The sequence below is a fragment of the Solea solea genome, chromosome 10, assembly GCF_958295425.1.
Source record: "Solea solea chromosome 10, fSolSol10.1, whole genome shotgun sequence".
NCBI classification, from domain to species: Eukaryota; Metazoa; Chordata; class Actinopteri; order Pleuronectiformes; family Soleidae; genus Solea; species Solea solea.
This window is the reverse complement of record NC_081143.1, coordinates 20,215,663-20,236,186: the sequence shown is the minus strand read 5'-3', so window position 1 is coordinate 20,236,186 and position 20,524 is coordinate 20,215,663. Positions and strand designations below refer to the sequence as shown.

The 20,524-nt window shown below is 43.3% G+C and overlaps 1 protein-coding gene across 2 annotated transcripts in view; it reads left to right on the top strand.

Annotated features, from left to right (window-relative positions):
• Positions 1-20,524, top strand: part of mxi1 (max interactor 1, dimerization protein) — a 29,866-nt gene that overhangs the window by 7,687 nt on the left and 1,655 nt on the right. For both annotated transcript variants that reach the window (XM_058640547.1, XM_058640548.1), the window contains exons 4-5: positions 17,416-17,530; positions 19,431-19,629. In XM_058640547.1, the coding sequence (XP_058496530.1) occupies positions 17,416-17,530; positions 19,431-19,629 (314 nt within the window). The remainder of the gene's footprint in view (positions 1-17,415; positions 17,531-19,430; positions 19,630-20,524) is intronic.

Here is a 20,524-nt window from a genome sequence, read left to right as displayed (position 1 = left end):
TTACCTGCTTTGTTCCCTCATCTTCTAGATACTCTTTGCACCTTTTTGGGTTTTGCAACTGTTGTGTTAAAGCATGTACAGTGCGTAGTTCTATAGTGAGTTGTATCTCTGCATCCATGATACTATCTTGTGAAAGAGATGTGGGGTATTCAACGAGACCTCAGGTTATGATGGTTTTCCATATCAGCCTCTCAAGAGAGTGAACACTGGTTTCTTTGAAGCCTGTATCAGATTGAGGCCACCACCGACATAGGTCGCTCGCTGGTGTACGTGTTCATTGACTTTGAGTCTAGCTGTAAAGGGTTGTCTTCAACACCATAAATAAGAGTGGCTTGACATAAAGGATTTATGGTAAACAGAAAAAAAAGCTTGCCCTCCATTTCATTATCTCAGGGGGTGTGGGTACAATGAAAGGATGTGGGAGGATGGATCTATTCAGTGTAATTACATATCACCTCAGCCTGTTTTTCTCACCATTCTCCCTGGCAGCCTCTGCTAAAAGGATGAGAACATTGGAAGGAGAGGCATCCAGAGAGTTAAATATAGACAAGAGTTGATGTGTCATTGTGGTGCATATACTCTATGTGATGCCCCGCAAGACCAGCTGGTCTAGTGACTGGCCTCGGCAGATTGCGGCACCCATCCGGGGTTGCTTATTTTTCCCCCAGAGTCCCACCCACACAAACGCATTTCAATAAAAGGTGCCAGAGCAGTTGTTTGTTCCTGTAACACAGTATGAAGCCTGTTTTTTGACACATTTCTTCCTCATTTTCGCAGTCAAACATGTTCGTGTCTGTGATAGGGATGGGCATTTTAGATCGTGAAGGACTAGAACGGGTTAATGATCTGCCAAAGCAGAGAGATTATAGTGTCGTCTATAGGACACATTCTATCTATTGCTGTGTGTTTCACACTATTTGCCTGTACGCTAAATGTCCACCCTAGAGAAACAGTGATCAACCAATCATAGTGAACTATGGGCAGTGCTGTGGATTTCTTATTCCCACCCCATCTCCATTATATGGAAAAGGTTGTGCCTGTTTTACCTCGCAAATGTCCACACTGTTGTTTAGATTTTTTGAGTTAATAAGCAAAACAATCTGAGACTGGGTGTACTTGCATATTTGGGAAATGTCAAATGTACTTGGCACAAAATGTATATTTATTAATGTATATTTATATTATTTTTTATAATTTAAGGGCTATGTTTTTACATAGGGAAATAGTTTGGTTGCACTGTTCATTAACTTGCAAGGTAGTAAAAAAAAAAACAATGTAAAAAATCGTGATAGTGATTTCATTATATTGCCAATTAGTGCTGACTCGAAATAAAGTCTGCAAATGCAGAACAGAAGGAATTAGTGTTGCCTGATGATGGTGGTGGCATAGCAGTGAAATATGGTTGCTGCAGAGTTATGAACCATTAGATAGATCTTTTAATTAAGCAGTGGAATGGACCTCAATGCATCATAAAACCGATATTGCCAAATATAAAAGAAAAGGGAGACTACCAAGGTGATTTACCCATCCATTTGTGTATTTGACAGCATTAGTTTTCATTCCTGTCATGTATACAACATCCCCTGAAACTTGCATCTCCTTGCTCCACCCAGCTGATCCATGCAGCTGTGCAGACTTTGAGTGAACTGCAGCAGATCGGAGTGGGCAGGCAGTATAGGCTCTCCCGTACCACACTGCACTGTACCCGATCCACATACTGACAGCCTGCCTTTTTCACCTCTCCGTTGTCTTCGATTTCAGATTGACAAAGTGAGCGCGGTGTGGTCGCATGGTCGTTAAATACTACAAAACTAATCTGAATTTCCAGTAGCAAAGGAAGAAGCAAAAGGGTAATTCATATTTTTAGATGGACATTCAAAGTCAGAATCATTAATAATCCCCCTCCCCACCCACCCTTTGCCAGCTGTTAATCCAATTCCCTTCCCCTTTAACCACATGCCCCACTGTAAGCTGTATGTATTAGGCATAGTTGTTTATCCAAGTGTGTCAGGCTTATACTATGATTCTACAACAGCAGCAGCAACAGCAGTCGTTCCATCTCACTAGACTTCCAAGTCTTGTAAAGGGGAGGCAGCCCCTTTATGGTCTAGTCTGAATGTTTTTTCAGACCACTTATCAGCCCTGTATATCTGCTGCCGGCGAGACGATTTGCCTTGCATGGCTACGACGGGTCTTGATAACCTCTGTGACAAGCAAACTCTGCGTAACAGCGGACGCCACAGGATGCGGATAAAAGGGGCCAAAAAAGGGGGAAGGAAAAGTCTCCCATTGTAGATGCTCACATTGTGCATTATGGCCAGATAATGAAGAGGCTCTCCCTCTTTGATCATGTACCTCCTAACGACCCTTTTGCAATTCCACATGTTAACACTAAATTGCACAACCTTAGTGGGGTGTATCAGTTAAAGGCTTGTTTGCCCACACGAGTATTTCACTGCTTTGATCTCACAGCCTTCTCCCCATTAGTCTTTTTTTTTTTCTTTTAAACATCTTGATAACAAACTTAGTTGTTGGTTTGCTTTGTTTTTGTAATGGAGAGGTTTTTTACTGCAAAGACTAAAGTACTTCATGGCTTAGTTTCATAGCTGTTGTTTTTTCCCCCTTTGGCTTATAGCTTTGTTTATGGATAATCAATACAGTAAGCCTTTACTTGCTACAGCAAGTCCACAAAATGGTCAATTATTTACCTTCCTACTCAGCTGTAACTATTCATTTTATAATACTAGTCTAGAATATTAGCTTTTCTGTTTGACTCTTTATGAGCAGAGTTTGGCAAACAGTGCTCGTTGAACACCTTTCAGTGTCTGCCTGTGGAATATTAAAAAGGTTCGCTCTTGCCCATTAGAGACAGGAGCCTGTTGTCCTTGTGTGGCTGGTAAGGAGCATCCACATGCTTTGTTCTTTGGGGATTCATTTTGGCATAGTGGTGTATGAAATGGTAAATTAAGATAGTCACACCTCATTTGCGACCAACTGTGTGGTGGAAGGTCTCGATTTCTCTTGCTGCCAAAAGTACATCAGGATTTACTGTATGGTTCAGAATTGAGTGCATCGTAAAATGATACATATCCATATATAACTAAATGAAACTATTGCAGCTACAGGGCTGTTTTCAGCCAGTATTTTTCAGAACTTGATTGAGAAAAAGTATAGAATGTTTTCAAAATGGTACGTCTGTTGGAACTGAAATTTTTCCATTCTTTTGAACCACTGGGCAATAACCTCACTGCTGTTGTTGCAGCCTCGGGGTCGTACGCACAGTCAGACATGAATAAACCTGGGCTACATTTTCTGTGGCCGTGACGAGGCTCCTTGAAGGAAGCCAAACTGCTTCACCAGGCTTTCTGTTGTCTGCCGAGTAAGTGCAGCCTATTCTCAGGCTCTGCTGCAGGGTGTATAACTGGAACCATTTGTTCTGATCAACGTGATGACTTGAAAGCTTTTCTAGGCTCAGAAAAGCAGCTTAGGGGACTTGATCTTTGGTCTGGTGAGCGCAGCTAGAGCAGGCACACGTGCTGGGGCATGCCCCACCACCTCCACCACCACTACTGCTGCCCCGACAGTTGCCCCCCCAGGCCATCTGATGGCAGTCCCTAACAGCCAAGCTTGTTTCCCTTTACATCAGGCATTAAAATGTGTTTTCTGTGATCGGAATGCAGTCCAATATTGTAAACTCAGGTGTAAATACACCCTAGGACGGCTTGTTATCCGATCTGCCAAACCACTTCAGGAGGTGGTCACGTCTCCGATGCTTCCACAACAACTGGGGGGAGCGCAGGTACATGTCAGTGTGGACAAAACTGTGCAGTCTCCTTTGCTGTCGTCAGTTTTCCACTTGGTGATTATCAAATTCAGAACTTTTACATTAACATCTTGGTAAAATACTGTAAACATTACACATAGCCGCATCTTGCAATAAAAGCTTTTGAGTCTAAAGTTGTTGAAAGCATTAGTATGTTGACAACTCGGCCTTTATTCACAATCGACTAACCTTTTTTTCTTTTTCCGTCACATCAATATAAGATACTCTAATTTGAGATTAGAACAGTTTCTTTAGAGGTGCTTATGGTGAGAGCTGATGTTCTAGATAAGTCCTGGCAGTCCTATTGGCTTGCTGTCAAATACTTGGAGACTGTAGAGTCAGACGTCGCTTTCGTTTTACTCGACAAACCTTTAGGATCTATTCCCACACATACAGTATGTTCTCAAGACAGGAGTTAAGAAGGGCCCGTGTGAAGTCTCACATCTCATCTCGCTCTTATGACCCTTGACTCATTATTACCTTGGCGTCTTCCTGTTGTGCCCTTATCATGCAAAAGTACATCTCTACAGCATTCTGCGGAGGACACTGTAACCAACGGGATAAGGCTGGACAGGCATGTGGGCTTAGTCAGCAGGTTTAAGCCCGAGCTGTCTGACTCGAGTGTTGTTTTGGTTCCGACTGACTGAAATGAGAACAGTTCCACTGAAATCAATGTGCTCGTCGATGTTCAAATTAATCAGGGACTGTACGGTACAGTATGTTCAGGCTGTACTGCAGTGTAATACAAAGGCTTGGGATCCTCCCACACATGTTGTTCAGCCGGTCCTTTTAACAACATTCTGTCAGTCTTGTTCCGTCCACTTTGTTCCCACTGGATGAGATCACAGTTACAACCTGTTTCCAGAAGAAATGCTTCTGTTTTCCTTCCTGCTTACTGGAGTAGCTTTTCATGCTGGCAGGTGAGCTAACTTAATCCTTACTTAAAGGAGAGGGAAACGGGAGAGATGAAGATAAAGGGGTATAAATAGGATGCTCGTTGAAGACACACCATAGACTTAATTAGACTAAATCTGACTAGGTCTTCTATTTTTAGCTGTACAGCTGGGGAAAAAGGGGAAACACCACTTCTGTTTGTCCAATCACAGTGGGTAGTTTTTCTCCAATAGCAGGAAAGAGATAAGGAAACAGAAGGCGAAGCCCCCACGCCTGACTCCTGCATCATCAACTCACACTCTTACTCATCATCGCAGCAAACGTTTGAAGCATACGCTGATTGTCATGGTTTGTCGTTTGTGTGTTACCAAGTTACACTAGTGAAACAACCCACATGCCAACTGGGCTAAGTCTCTTAACAAGATAATGTGGACGAAAGGTTAGTAAGTGTGTGCATCTGTGTTCGGACAATGTTGCCCCCTCCAGTTAGGCAGCAGAGTGGGTCCATCCTTCTGAGCAATGTTAAAGAAGCCATGAGAAGTCCTCTGTTAAAGGCCAAGATGCAGAATCCACTATCATTGATGCCTTTGTTTAAAGCAAGCAAGCAATCAGTCTATGTCCATGCAGATTAGCAGAGAAGACTGGACTGTGTGTATATATATATATATATATATATATATATATATATATATATATATATATATATATATATATATATATATATATTCTCATATATCTCATTGCATGTTTGACGTGATTTGATTGTTGTACAGCACGTCCAAACTTGGTCTCATCCATCAGTTCATAATCTCTGCCCCTTCGTCCCACTTACTCTAAAGCTGCCCCCTCCCCCAGCTCTGTTTTTATAGTCCTCCCTTTCGTTAACTCCATCTATTTGTCTCTCGATTTTCTTCTTTCTTTTTTTTTTCTCCCTCCCTCTGTCAGTCAACCTGTGTCAGTGGAGCAGATTAAAAGACAGTGTGCACGTGTGAACTAATCCTTGTGTTAGTGAACTCGGCACATGCTCTTGTGTGTATGGGATCATGTGATCACTGGGGCTGCTTGAAGAGGGCAAATTGCTGCATTATTCTTTCATCCCTTTCCTCCCACTCCACTCACTCATCGTTTGCATCGTCTGTTTCCCATGTTCAAAATCTGTCCACCATCCCTCGCCTTCGCTGTTGCTATGCGTTTTGAATGTATGCTTTTTGTGGCTTGGAGCAGCTTCAGTGGGTTCTGCTTTACAACTGTATTGGCCTGCGTGCTATGTTTCACTATATTTATCTCACATTTAATGCTTGTGACTGCTTTAGCAGGAGTGTGATGGGTTTCTGTGCACATTGATTTTTAAAAAACCTTCTTTCCCCCGTTTCCACTTGGGCTGCAATTCTTTTTTTTGACTAATTGATGACCGTGCAATTATTAAATGATCACAAACTATTCTGATAAAAGGCTTATTGAACAAAACATTTGACGGAGTCATAATTTAGTTTTCATTATGGGGTTTCGATTATTAAAATAATCGTTAGTTACAGCCCTAGTTTCCAGTGTGGTTCCTGAATCCACAAGTGTGTTTTTTTAACTCTGTCTTTCTGCCAATAACAAAGATGCTGTCTTCCTTCCATAGACTGAATCCCCTTTTTGGTGCTCAGAAATACCAAAGTCCCATTCCTAAGTCCCCCACCCTCATGCACCATGTGATATGTTTACCTTTTGGCAGTCCTTTAATCCCTGTCATTGAACCAGAATACAGGTCATCATTCAACATCGTTCCCATGGAATCGCAAGGATTGTCTATAATTTCTTAATTCCACAGACCAGAAAGCATTTCCTGTGTGTGGGAAAGAGACAGGCATTTCCATCCATATTTGAAGCTGCAGTGCATAACTTTAGCGTGTAAATTAATGTCTGTTACAGTCAAGCCATTGCCAAATGAGTTTGCATGATGCAAATTGTGTACGTCTTGTGTCGCCTGCTATTCACAGGAAGTGGTTCATGTTACGCCAAGACTGACAATGGCAGGAGTAGGTTGCAACCTGTTGGGAGTATGGCTGAGTAGTGCATTTTTGCAGAAACCATAGATTTTTCACTGAGAGGGTAACACAGAACTAAGAGATTACGTACATTTTCCTTAGGTTTCAGTAAAAAATAGCCTAATGAGCACTTACCTGCTGTCACTGTCAGAGCACACGATCATTGGCTCAATTCACTTAGTCCTCTGTGTGTAGGAGCTGTGAGCATGCATGACCCTTAATCTTTTATGGTTGGAGTTTGAATTTTTACTGCTGTCACCCATGTGTGAAAAACATGCACTCGTGACACTTGGATGAATGTGCTCAACACTAAGCATGTACGTCGGTCTTTTCTCCCCACAAGTATTTGAGTAGGCATGTCACATTTAAGTGGAAAGCTGGAATAATAAGAGTCGATTCAGTCGTTTCTATCACTAAACCCAATGGAACTCCTGACAGATTGGTCCTGGTTTGTGCTTGTGGCTAGTTTCTGGGCAGATTACACAGGCGGAACACTCCCCTTCCTCCCCCACTCTCTGTATCTTTCACCCTTCTCTATGTGGCGCTGACTCCATCCCATCTGTCTGCATCTTATAGAAGAGTAGATAATCATCAGTCTGTTCAGAGAAAAAGTGCCTCGTGCCTACAATCATTGTACGGCAAATATTGCTCTAAAAATGTGACAGACTACCTGGCTTAGCAACAGTCAATGTGCAGCCCTACAGTTTGTTTGTTTGTCGTTGCCACAGTAACAGCCTTAAAGTTTCAAAAGTTAGTGGTGTGGCCTAGTGAATTGTTCAGGTATTACTGACGTTCCACATAAATGATAATTAAAGTAGAATGATTTCAACATCCAATCCCGTCTTTTTTCCACACATAAGCTCAACTCCATCTGCATTTGTCATTTCCTGAACCTTCCATTTATAGCCCAGGTAATTAAGCTGAGGTTGGCTAAAGTACATAAAGCAGGCTCCAGTTTTGTGGCCAGGCTGTAGACTCTTTCATGACTGTTCCAGCAGTCAGGCTAGTGAGTGGTGGTTTTCCCTATATAAAAAAAAAAGAAAAGAAAGCCTATTCAGTCAGGTGCCACTGTCTGTATGGGTAAACATGTGATCCTGACTGCAACCCACAGCAGTCATGTGAGAAAGAGAAAGAATGACCACCAATCCCCACCTCGCTGCCAAGAGAATCCTAGAAGGGACATCTTTAGTAGAAAAAACAACAACTGCTCTTTGTTTTAAGCCAGTGGACCAGTAAACAAAGGTAGTGAGCAAACAGAGGGCCAATGTATTGTCTGTGGTTGTATTGTAATTCACACGGTACAATTGTTTTTTTTTCATATCCAGCTTTACTTACCCTCCCTGTGCATTTTAAACTTGAGCCAAATGCCCATTGCTGTTTTATTTCCGTTGCCTTTTTCTAAGTTCAAAAGACTTTTTTTTGTCTTTGTTCTGGTTTCAATAGTGGCTCTTTACAGTCGCAGCAAAGCATCATGGGGGAACAAATGTATAGGCTGCCGTGTGGCTTGAGCCCTGCCCCTCTCCATGTATATTACATGTCACCATCTACAGAGTGTGGATCGACGTACCACATGTTCACATGTTGTTTTACTGTGTGTGTGTGTGTGCGATGCTGGAGTATGAGCTGTGCTTGTGAATTGACTGAACGACTGGTGTGGACCATTGAAGCGGCGGACTTTTCACACCGGCTATTTTTAAACCTTCGAATAATACATGGGAAACATTTTTGGAAATGAATGCTCCAAGCCTAGAAAGAAAAAGAAAATCTGCACCCATATTCCCTGTGTTTGATTTAATTGCCATTGATAATTGATTTGACGCAGTGCTCAATGGACATGGCTTAGTCTTCTCTAAATAAGGCTTTGCATTACAAGATACTCTAATTATTCGAAAAATCTTTGACATCACTGTTAATCATGATGTTTGCGGCTGCTTTAAATGAGCTGCAACACGAGAGAAGGACTAAAGCGGAAGAACAATAGAACTCCCCCGTAAAGTGGAGGTTTATAAGAGTCCCATTGTTATGATGATGTCTTAATTCATATCACTGCTGATATGTAATTATTGTAATAACTGGGTGAAGGGTCAGATTTCCTCTGCCTCCACGTATATTAGAAGTGGGTCAAATTGTGTGCGTGTGTTAAATATGTTTGTGACAAGTGGGGGATTTGCCAAAGCGAAGTGTATTAACTGGTATCTGGGCTGGAAATCTGACCCTCCTCTCTTAGAGCACGTTCAGTAATTATGTCATCTTGGATGGCATGAGATGTTATCCATTATTTACATACACAAGTTCAGAATGTAGGGCAGCACATTTTTTTTCTCTCATGCACTAAAGGCGTTGGTTTCTGGGGAAAAAATAAGCAGAGACTGGTTGTTGCTCTGTCACTGCTGTTTGCAGCTGTTTTTGTTTCCTAAAATGGAAAAAAAAAAATGCCGTTCTGTCCTCGTCACTCTTCAAACCAGGTGTTCTTTTATTGCCAATTATTTTGCACACAGACCATAACATGAATATGTATTCTCCCTTTTTCCTGTGCTCGCCAGCCCTCTTCTTTTGATACTTACGGTCCACAGGAGATGCCACAACTCACGTTTGCTCAAGTTTATCTCTGAGGTTCAGACATCAATAAAGCTCAGTTTCTTTCAATCAAAGACATATTTGCATTCACACTAATCAAGTCATGTAAAGTGAAGAAACAGGATGCACCTGCAAAACTACATTTGAGTCTAGTGGTTGGAAGATTCTTAAATTTGATAACGCCACAGACTCATGGACTGTATAATTTGCATGTATATGTGCAGCGGAATACATTTTTGCAGAAACAGCTGTTAATGAATTAAAAACATGCGGCTTATTTCTTTGGCAGGCAGTACCTTACCTAATAAAGTTTGTTTTTTTTCCGCCCAGAGTCCCATTATCTAGGCAGTTACTGCTTGCTTACTTACTGAGGAACTCACTATGGAGTCTTGTGTTTGCCCAATCCGCAACAGTCAGCACAACAGCGTTCTCCTGAAACGTTGAAATGTTTCCCATGCAGCTAAAAACACTGGGGGGAAAAGGCTGGCACGGTTGAAATACAGGTCCTGTGTTTATACAACTTGGAAAACAAGACTGTCTGAGGGATTGTTTAAATGAAAAATACTTAAGTGTTTTAAATGTGGGCTTTACTGTCAGCTTGCTGTTTACACTTTTGCCTTTAATTTGCTCCACAGCCGCTGCTATATTGTCACATCACGACAGGGACAAACGCTCTTGTCATCTAAAATATTGTTGAAATTACAGCTTCAGTTTTGTCCACATTGCAGTGATGGAAATTTAAATGTGTCAATTGTCTGGTGAGAATTGTCAGTAGGTGTTTCTTTATTTTCCATCCACCACTGTTGTGTAAAGGTTGGCAGAAATATGCGTTCGATGGCATGAAAGTCAGAGCCACTATAGAAGTGGCTCTGTGACTTACCACAATCTCTGCTATTTTTCCAGAGAACCAAATGTGACAGCCGAAGGGACGTTTGGGTCATGTGATCATACTTTTCCGCTGAATCCAATTCCGTTGGACTTATTTGCATTTACCTTTCATACGCACTGCGACTTTTCCACCTCCCCTAGAGAAAAATTCCAAATCTTCTGTCACCATCCAATGTGCCTAAAATAGGCTGATGGAAATCCTCCTCATCACTCGTATATCAGAACACGCAGACTTCCACATAGCATATTGTGTAGTGTTTTTCTGCCCTGTGTTGTGTTGAAAGGCACGTGTGTGCACGCACGTTTGTTACAAGGATGAAGGAGGATTTTTGCGGAGGTGGTGTTTGCTGTGCTGACGAGGAGTGTGTGATGGGTGAAGGTTTTGTTCGAGCTGTTGTGGGCAGCCGGGCTTCAAAGGGGCCTTCATACAAGGACTCCACTTCATTCATTTTCGAGGTAGTTCGATGCAATTCAGCGACATGTGAGACGGACACAGGAGCTGGAGAGCAGACCATTATGACAGATTTCTTTTTACCAGAAATACTCGACCACAATTCTAACAGGCCAATCCACAATGCAGCGATATTTTTCCTTAAAAAAACAAGGCAAGGCTTTGCATTTGCAATCACAAGACTAAGGAAAGAGAGAACGGTTGGATTTGTGCGAGTGCCTGTGGCTCTTGGGGAGTTGGGATGACAGTGGGAGGACGAGGAGGAAAGGTGCAGTTCAGTGACCCTGGGCCGACTTGCTACTCGTTCACATGTCAAAGCCAAAAGGCAGAGCTGCCTGCCTGCGTACCCATCTGGGGCCCATCAGGAACAGGAGCCAAAAGAACACACAAGCATGGAAGACACACACACACACGCATATGCTGGTAGAATGGAAGTGCCCTTTTGTCTCAGGAGGAATGGAGAGGCTGGCTGTGTCTGTTGTCAGCCTGCAAGTCCTGTCTTTGGATAGAAGTGTTTATATTTCACAGGCCCGTATCGTCACTCTTTTCGTTGCTGATCTAAAATGGATGAAACGAGCATAGTAATCGTAATAAGACCACAAGTGCAATTGTTGTACATGCATTTTCTTCTCCTAATAAATCCAAAATATGACGATGATGTTTCAAGGTCATTTTTAAAGTAAGCCACCCTTTATTCAGACACACTGCACAGCAGATGCATGACAATAAGCTGACCGTCTTCACAAATTCAAACTAAAAAGAACTGCAGCTTGTGGACATTTACATGCATTCACAAGCTGAGCTGTGTATGTTTATCATTTAAGTTTCAGGTAACCAATGAACGCGTGGGGATCACCATTAGCTTTAGATGTGGTTTCCTTTGTATAGCCGCTTGCATTATAAATCACTTTGTATTAAGGCTCAGGTCCACAGAAACTCAGTGCCTCACCTCACAGCCGGGGAGAGTGAGGATTTCAAAAGCAGCTGTTTGCTCAGATACGACCAAACGGCTGCAAAACAAACAACGTAATAATGAAAGATGTATTTGTATTCACCTTTTACTCCCAGGAATCTCTGAATACAAGGACAAAGGCGGCTGTTTTGTTGTGCTGTCTTGTTGTCGGTGAGGGATTGAATGTCCCTGCTCTGCATGACAGTTTGGAACACAGATCCTGGTAGCAACTGTCCACATGTTATGTAATATGTGACAGACAGAGAGAGAGAGAGAGTTTCCTATTTAGGCAATCTTCACTGGCAAGCTCACTGTGCCACTGTGCCACACAAATGAAAAGTGGTAGCCTTCAATACTACCTGCAATAAAGTGTTGAATAACTTTTTAATGTTTGTTTTTTTTTTTTTTTTCAAATCTTGTTTTGCTTTCTGTTTATTGTAACAGAAAATCTAAAAAATAATCTGAAAAATTGACGATTGTTTTACTTTTTTGTGTTGGACCTCAATGCTCACGGCTCTGCTTTGTTGATCCAAGTTCCAAATCACCAATGGGCATGCCCGGTGCTGGATCTGGACCCAGACCTGTTACTATAAAATACTTTTGATGAAGTATTAGTGTCATTACTGGCGCAGCATTTCCAGGAAATGCAGACCAATCATATTATCAGTCAAATGACACATGAACAGAGCTCCTGCGTCACTCAACAGCCGGCTTTTTATTACACTCCCATATGAGACATGCCTTTCAGGTACATCTCAAGTGAGGAAACCACGCAGCTTTTTTTTAAGAGCTCTCGTCTACTTTTAGTCACCAAAATGAACTGAACATTATCTCTCACCACAGTTTCAACATCTATATCTGCCACAAATGCTACATGCTTGTTTCAAAGTAAAAGCATTCTGCTTTTTCAGTTCCATGAATCCATTTTATTCTTTTATTGTGAAATATTTAAACAGATGTGCTGCTTCACACTGAAGGGTCCTGGCAAACTTAAGTACACAGCAGTATTTAAAAGTATTTTGTGGCATAATTACAGCTTCCTGTGTGAACAACAGTGAGCAAGATACACACACACCCCAGGAAGAGAAGGATCTTCACATTCTGTGATCTGAGAATGAAACAAACTTAATGTTATCAGTGTACACCTTTGAGTCTAGTCCCTAAAATTATTTTTACATGTGTATCTAAAGTGCTTTCTAATCTATATTAGGTTTTTTTTTTGTGTATTCCTTGACGAAAAGGTTTTTATTCCATTTTCAGCATAGTTTGATGTGAAAGTCGGATAACTCCAATGTTAAGTCCAATAAAATGTTTAGCATATTGGATTTAACCACTTAACCAATTACATTTGCTGTAATGACATAATGATGTTCCAGACCTTTGCTTAAGGTATTTTTTCTATCTGGACCTCTTGGGGATTTTAACTGACTACCCCCTGATCTACCCGTGGTGTAAAATGCAATGCATGTCCACATTGTGCCTGTGTAACAGTGCTCCAGGCTCATGGTTCAAGAAGGTTGTGAATGTGTGTGTGTGTGTGTGTGTTATAGGTGTAAAATGCATTAAAGCAGTGATTTTACCATTCGCTTCGAAAGCGAGGCAGAGTTCCAGGAATTAGGAAAGCACTTTTCTGCAGAGGAAACAGGTCTGTTTCATGACCTACATGTGTATAAGTACACTGCCATGATTGGTCAAATAATAAGCCAACCCATTACATTTGTAAAGCACCAACGATGCAATAACGCCTCATTTTAACACCAGTGGCTGCTGAGATGGCTGCAAGTGTATAAGAGTATAAGTGTTAAATACTCTTGCTTCAGCTTGTAAGATAGCTTGATATTGGATTTAGCGATGCCACGCTAACTGTAGCCTTCTGACTCCACCTGTGATGTCCTTTAACCAAGTCTACTTCATCAGTCCTCAGCAGCTGAGCACATTAGGTTAAATCCACGTTCGTTTGTGTAACTAGCAGCAGTGTTTTCCAAGAACTGGGGGAAAGTAGGCTCTGTTGGCGGCTGCTGTGTTACGTGGCTAGAAGAGGGTGGAGGCAAAGAGACTCTCTGGCTGCAGCGTGCAGGTATTTATGGTCATAAGCTGCCACTCATATTGTAATCTCCAGATGGCTTAAGCTCTTTGGCATTGGGTCTCCATGATAAACAAGCCTTTCAGGGTTAAGTTACTGGTCTTTGTGGAATCACGGGTATCCCTTGGCTTGTGACCTTGCTGACATTCGTTTGTGAGATACTGTAGTTTGCGGTGTTGGTGCGGTCCGACCAGATAAACACGTCTCTGTTGCCCGTCGCTCCAGTGAAATAACGTGGACATTTTTCTCCCAGAATTTGAAATACTTGTCTTTCCTTCACCAGGCGGTTCAGTGTGATCCCCATGAATTACACAACATAGTGCACAGTGTTCCTCCACTACTCCCTCCGATGTTTTTTTTTTTGGAGCTTCTTTGCTCTCTAGTTATCAGAGTGTTCCACAGTAGAGCACACCATGCACCCAGAGATTAGGATACAGGCCATGCAGGCGTCTCATATGTCTGTCTATCGATAAGAGACACAGGGAGGGCGTGATGAATGCTACCAACCAAAAGCGTGTGTTGCTGTTAGAGAAGAAGTATGTAGGGTCACGGAAACCGGAGCCAAAGTGCTGCAGCGTATGACAACATGGCAGTCTACTCCTTTCCGTCTTCCTCCCCCTCATCATCATCACATGGGTGTTGAAGGGTGTTTTTGCTTTCACACTGACTTGGAAAAAAGTTGCGAATCAGCAGCCCAACAAGTCGTTTCTCTCACCGCACTTGCTAATAGAAGTCTTAGTGTTAAGAACCATAATGGGATGTTATTTAGGCGCTGTGCAAAATGTGATTGCACTTTGCAGAGCACTCTCTGTGGCCGCCGTACCACTGTGTCCTCCATATGATCATCATGTCAGTGGGTCAGTCAGCGAGGAGGGGAGAAGGACGGGAGTGGTTGTGAGTGGAAGTTATCTGGGGTCGTCTGCTGAGATAGTTGTTTTAATCTGGATAAGAGTCTGGGAGAAGACTGATGCCTCCAGTGTCTGGAGTTTGCTGTGACGCCTGATAGGCCACACAGAGAAATCCATGGGCTCACACACATGACCAGTGTGTCCTTCTCTGCCCTCACACGGTCCATGCCTCTGTGTGTTTGTACGATAACATAGTGTGCTCAAGCCTTCAAACTAAAAACTGGGACATTCACAAGCAAGCATGTGTGTAATGTGAAATTCCATTTGTGTCAGCTCCTCTGCTACAGCAGCACAATAAATGATTTAGTGCCGCAGCAGACCATGTACATGACCCACTTTGTTTGAAATGTTGTTAAAAATCGGAGCAAATTGCTGTAAATGACACTTCATGCATTGGTTCAACAATTACCGCACTGAAACAAAATGGAGGCAGTTTGTCTGCCGTGGTGTCCACACGCTGCCTCCCAGGTGGAGATGTCTGTGCCTTCAGGCTGCTGTGAAAGAGCACAATGTGAATAATTGCCAGCCGATAACTGTGTGTGTGTGTGTGTGTGTGTGTGTGTGTGTGTGTGTGTGTGTGTGTGTGTGTGTGTGGTCAGATGGTGATGTTGAAGTACAGATGACACTGTTGGATGCTTTCACAGAGAAGGAGCAATGGTGGGCGAGACTCTCCACCATGAATAGAGCTGATTACACAGACAGACAGACGACCTGAGCCAGACTGATAGTCATCATCCAAACTTGGAATACTCTGAGGATATTTTGACATTGTGAGGAAAGGCTGCCCACGACTAAGAATTTTTAGTTGATCAGTCGTCATTTGAGGCCTCTAGTCGACTTTTCCTCAGCACATTGAAGATGGTTCCCAATAGAGTTCCTGTTTTTTTCCCTGCGATTAAACGATAAACATCTCACCAACTAATGATTCTTGTGGTTGACACTAAAGCCCCTGGTATACTTCCAAGCACAGCCCGTGCAGACCCAACGCACACCGCATGCAACATGCAGGATGCGCACAAAGAGTATTAACCCAGAACAGAACAGAAGAAGTAGTCACCAAGAATAGTCACCCACCGCTGGCGACCCTCGTGGCGCCTGACACCCCGACTCCACTGCCCGACAGACCTTTTAGCTGATGAGCCGCTTGAACCAGACGTGTCCGAGGGAGCCGTAGCATCGTTCTCTTCTTCTGTGATAGGAATGCGTCCTGTTTCTGGCGTCCAGACTTGTACCGTGACCCGATGGTGAAGTGAGATACTACAGGACCCTGACGCATCTATACCAAGGTCCGCGAAATGTGACGCGCAATGCAGCATGTGCACGGAAGTATACCAGGGCCTAACAGGGGACAGCCCTGCTGTGAGGATATTTTAGCAGGTCCTCCCAGCTATAAATTACTTTGTGAGGGTTAAGACTTGGTTTTAGGGTTACGCTGAGAATTGGCTTGAAGTGAGGGTTATGTTAAGGGTGAGGGTTGAGCATGTGGTTAAGATGGTTAAGGTTAGGTTAAGGGTCTAAGGAATGCATTTTGTCTATGAAGTTTGTGTGTGTGTGTGTGTTTGTGTGTGTCTGTCTTGTGACTCCCAAACTTGAATGACTACAAACTGAACTGGAGCTACTCTTCATTCACTCTCACACACACACGCTGTAATGGTTTAATGGTTTGTACTCCTCTCGTGTTCTTATCAGCATCCATGCATAGCTTAACTCCCCCACCACACACACACACACACGCACACACATAGACAGACAGACAGACAGGCAGATACACTGTATCGAGCACTCGCATGTCTCCACCTGTCTTAAAGTGACGGAGCGTAGCAGAGAGCACTCCAGCCTAGTGAATTCCTTCCCTGCTTGCCTTGTGCTTGTCTCCTTGGGACTCCCCATAGAGATACAGCATAGTTCCTGAGCCGGGGATCGCTCCACTGAGTCCACCGGCTTCACATCGCTCCACTTTTTGCTTCAGGCGAACTGATAGGACAGGTCCTGCTAATGGAGTGCTGATTGTGTTATAGGCATAATTATCTCTCTTTACCTCTTGACTCGGGGCCATTAGCAGGATAGATAGTACAGAATAAGGGACTGTCAGGAAGATGGAGTGTACAAGACGAGCAGGGTCCAGGAAATGCCATGGCACACGCCTACCCTCCCCCTCCCCCATCCTCTCCCCGCTGAAACTTGCAATGTAGGCAAGGAGATGGAAAACTATAGCTGAGAGCAACAAATAAATATTAGCCAGCAGAGGCCATTCTATTGTCTCGGGGCTGACATGAGATATCAATCATATGTAACCTGCTGTGTTTTGAACTGTAAGCTGGGGAGTTTATAATAAGAATAAATATGAATGTGTTTTAATGAGCCTACACCCAAGACTGCTGGGATACTGATATACACTGAATTGTAGATTTTTTTAAGATGCTCGTGTTATTGCTTTTGTTGTTATGTTATTGCCCTAAGTTACCTTGAGGATATTTTATCATTTCTGCAGCTAGGCTTCTCTCAGTTAAAACAATATATATTCATATTCAGTATTTACAAGTAAAAGAATAATAGAATAAGTTGAATAAGTGGAAGAGAGAACCAAACAGTGAGAATCTTCTGACCTTTGACATGATGCACCAGTGAACTGGTTTCAAACGGGATTGAACTGGTTTCAAATGAAATCGCCACACAAGCTAGACGAGTCAAGAAATCTTTCTTGCTGCCTGAGCAAAAACACAAGCATTAACCCTTTCTGCTGTCTTTGGTGATTTATCTCATGACAATATTCTTCTTTTTTCTTTTTCTTTTTTGTTCTTTGCAGACGAGCTCACCTGCGGCTGTGTCTGGAGCGGTTGAAGACCCTCATACCTCTGGGACCTGACTGCAATCGCCACACCACTCTGGGCCTGCTCAACAAAGCCAAAGCACACATAAAGGTAAGGGATTAGTGGAGCTGCAGCTGGTCCCGGGTCACCTTTTTACTGTCGTCAAACATCGACCACAGATGGAAAGACGGAAAATAAAAACACCGAATGGTGACACACAAGTGTTTTTTACAACTAAACTGAGCAAAAAAGAGTAACGCCTCTCATGACTAATAAAGTCCGCTTTGGTATTTGGATTGGAGTGATGCAAGCGGTCATTAACTGGTAGAACATGTGTAATGCAAGTCTTTTTCACAGCAGATGTTTTCCAACATGACATCGTAGGACGGTAACATTAATTATCCAGGGTTGTTCAAGTGTAAGAGTAGAATAAATGTTTCATTTTAAAACTGTATACATGTTTCCAGTGTTTTCTGGATGTGTCACAATAAAGTGATGGAGAAACATCATTATAGCATTGCATTTGCACAGGACTGTGTACTGATACAAACAAATAAATCCATCCTTAGATTTAATTTATTCTCCCCTTTGGTCAGCTCCACACCGCCGGGATTACTATGAATATGAAAGTTACAGCATGTGTCCCTGTTTGTTTCACATGCAGTTATCGAGTGCAGCGAGGGCTTTTAGCGCAGCGTTGATCGACTGGAGCGTTTAATGAGAATTATTTCACTGTGTGAACACGATGTAGGAAATGAGTTAAGTAAATTGCGTCTGAAAATACTTACATAAATCCATGCCATTAATACAACGTGTTGTGGACTAAATATGAAAATTGTGGACACAAACTGGTAATCACAAGGTCACGGGTGAGACTTTCCCTGCCTGATAATCCAGGCTTCAGCTGTGTATGTAATGCGTTAAGACATCAGCTCCATCAGCGCCTTCCATCCCCTGGAACAACAGACATGTGACTGCCTGAGACTGAGCAGGCCGCATGCGAGGCGTCCTGTGTGGCGTGTGCTCACGTAACAGACGGGGAGAGCATAAAGGCCATGTTGTTATTGTACGTGTTACGCACAGACATATATACAAACACCCGCTCTATTACCGCCACATCTCTGCACTTCTCCTGTCAGCGCGAGTCAATCCGTTGCTTATTGATGGCCCACTGCTGTGGTCCGTCGCCGGGAGTCACGCTCGTCAGCATTATGTCACAATGTCACGATGGCCGTGACATAAGGCTGTGAGGTTAGAGCCCGGCGCGGCACAGCACTCATCACTTCCTGCCATCAGTCTCACTCGTAGTGTAATCGCGCAAGAAGTAAACAGAGGCGCGTGACATGTCAAACTCCAGGCCTGCAGATCACATCCTGTCACAGTGCAGCACAGTTGTATTCGAGGCGCGGGATAATACCTTACGTCTAATGATACTGGCCTGGTGGTATGTAGTATTAACCCCAGAATGCATTGCTGGTGCGTTGTGACATCATGCAGCAGCTCTCCACGAGTCACCCGACCTCAACTGTAAATGAGTTTGACGCCCCTGACTTGGCGGCTGGCAGGGCAGAGATCCGAAAGAGTGAGTTTCCTTTTATTTTGGTGACCAAAAGAGGAATATTGGGCAGAAGCGTGAGGCTTATTTTAGCCTGACCTGTACGATGGAAAAGACAAAGTTCCGGGGGCTTAATGTCAAAACAGGCACGTGTGTCTTTGACGGGAATTTCCATACAGACAAATCTCCAGCGTCTTATCTCCTCCGTATCTGCATTCTTGTCTCAGGTCTTCCTCCTTCTCTCGCTCTTATCTGCTCTGTACTTCGTCGCCGTCTGTCCCTCTGTCTGCCTGCACACGCCCTTCTTTTGTCTCACCTTCTCATTTTTTTTTTTGTGTCTAGCATTCCTTCCCTCCTCCATGCTTACATTTATCTCGGTGCTCTGCTTTTATAGTTGACCTCTTCTCTGTCTCCCCTGCTGAATCTCTCCCTCTCTCTCTCTCTCTCCTCTGTCAGAAACTTGAAGAGGTGGACAGGAAGAGCCAGTACCAGCTGGAGTCTCTGGAGCGTGAGCAGAGGCACCTCCAGCGGCAGCTGGAGCTGCTGGGGGGAGGCAGCGGCGCCGCAGCCCAGAGCAGCCCGGGAGAGGGGGAGAGGATACGCATGGACAGTGTGGGCTCTGCCCTCTGTTCTGACCGATCTGACTCTGACCAAGGTGAGGAGGGATTGTTAATTTAGTGACTCTGAGGCCATCAAAACACTCCAGCTGCTCTCAGGCTAATTTTACAACACTGTTCAGAGCCCCCACAGGGACTGTAGGTGAAGTGAGGTGTAAGTAATAGATTTCTTGGCATAGAGACTTAAATGCATGTGCTTTTAAAGAGAATGTAGAGGTCCAGAATGTAACATTTAGGAGGGTGTATTGACAGAAATTTGATATAGTACCCATAAATGTATAGTTGCTTTAAAATGATGTTTTACAGCAGCACAGACAGACAAAACAGCACACGCTTACTATGTGAACACTTCAGATATGTGTCTTTGTTACAACCTGCAGTCTTTAGATGTCACTATTACTTACACACTGGATCATGTATCTAAATCCATCCATTTTCTACTGCTTTATCCTCCACATGAGGTGCTGCGCCAGTCATAGGGCGACAGGCGGGGTTCACCCTGGACAGATCGCCAGTCCATCACAGGGACACATACGTAGACAAACAACCATTCACTCCCTCACTTGAGTTCATTTAGAGTGTCTAGTTGACCTAATCCTCATATTGCATGTTTTTGGACTGTGGGAGGAAACGGGAAGAGAAAACCCACACACACACGCACACACGGGGAGAACATGCAAACTTCATGCAGAAAGACCCTTGTTTTCCGACCAGGTCGTGAACACAGGTCTACTTGCTGCAAAGGCAACAGCTAACCACTACAAGTCTCTAAATATTAAAGAAATGATGTATTTATATTGTAATTCTATTATTTGGGGGCTATTGTAAAAACATGGCAGTCCAAAATGCCAGCGTCTGTAGAGCTGATACATCTCTTGATATAAATATACTGTATAAGGCTCATTCTGAGGCAATTTAAAACAACAATTGATC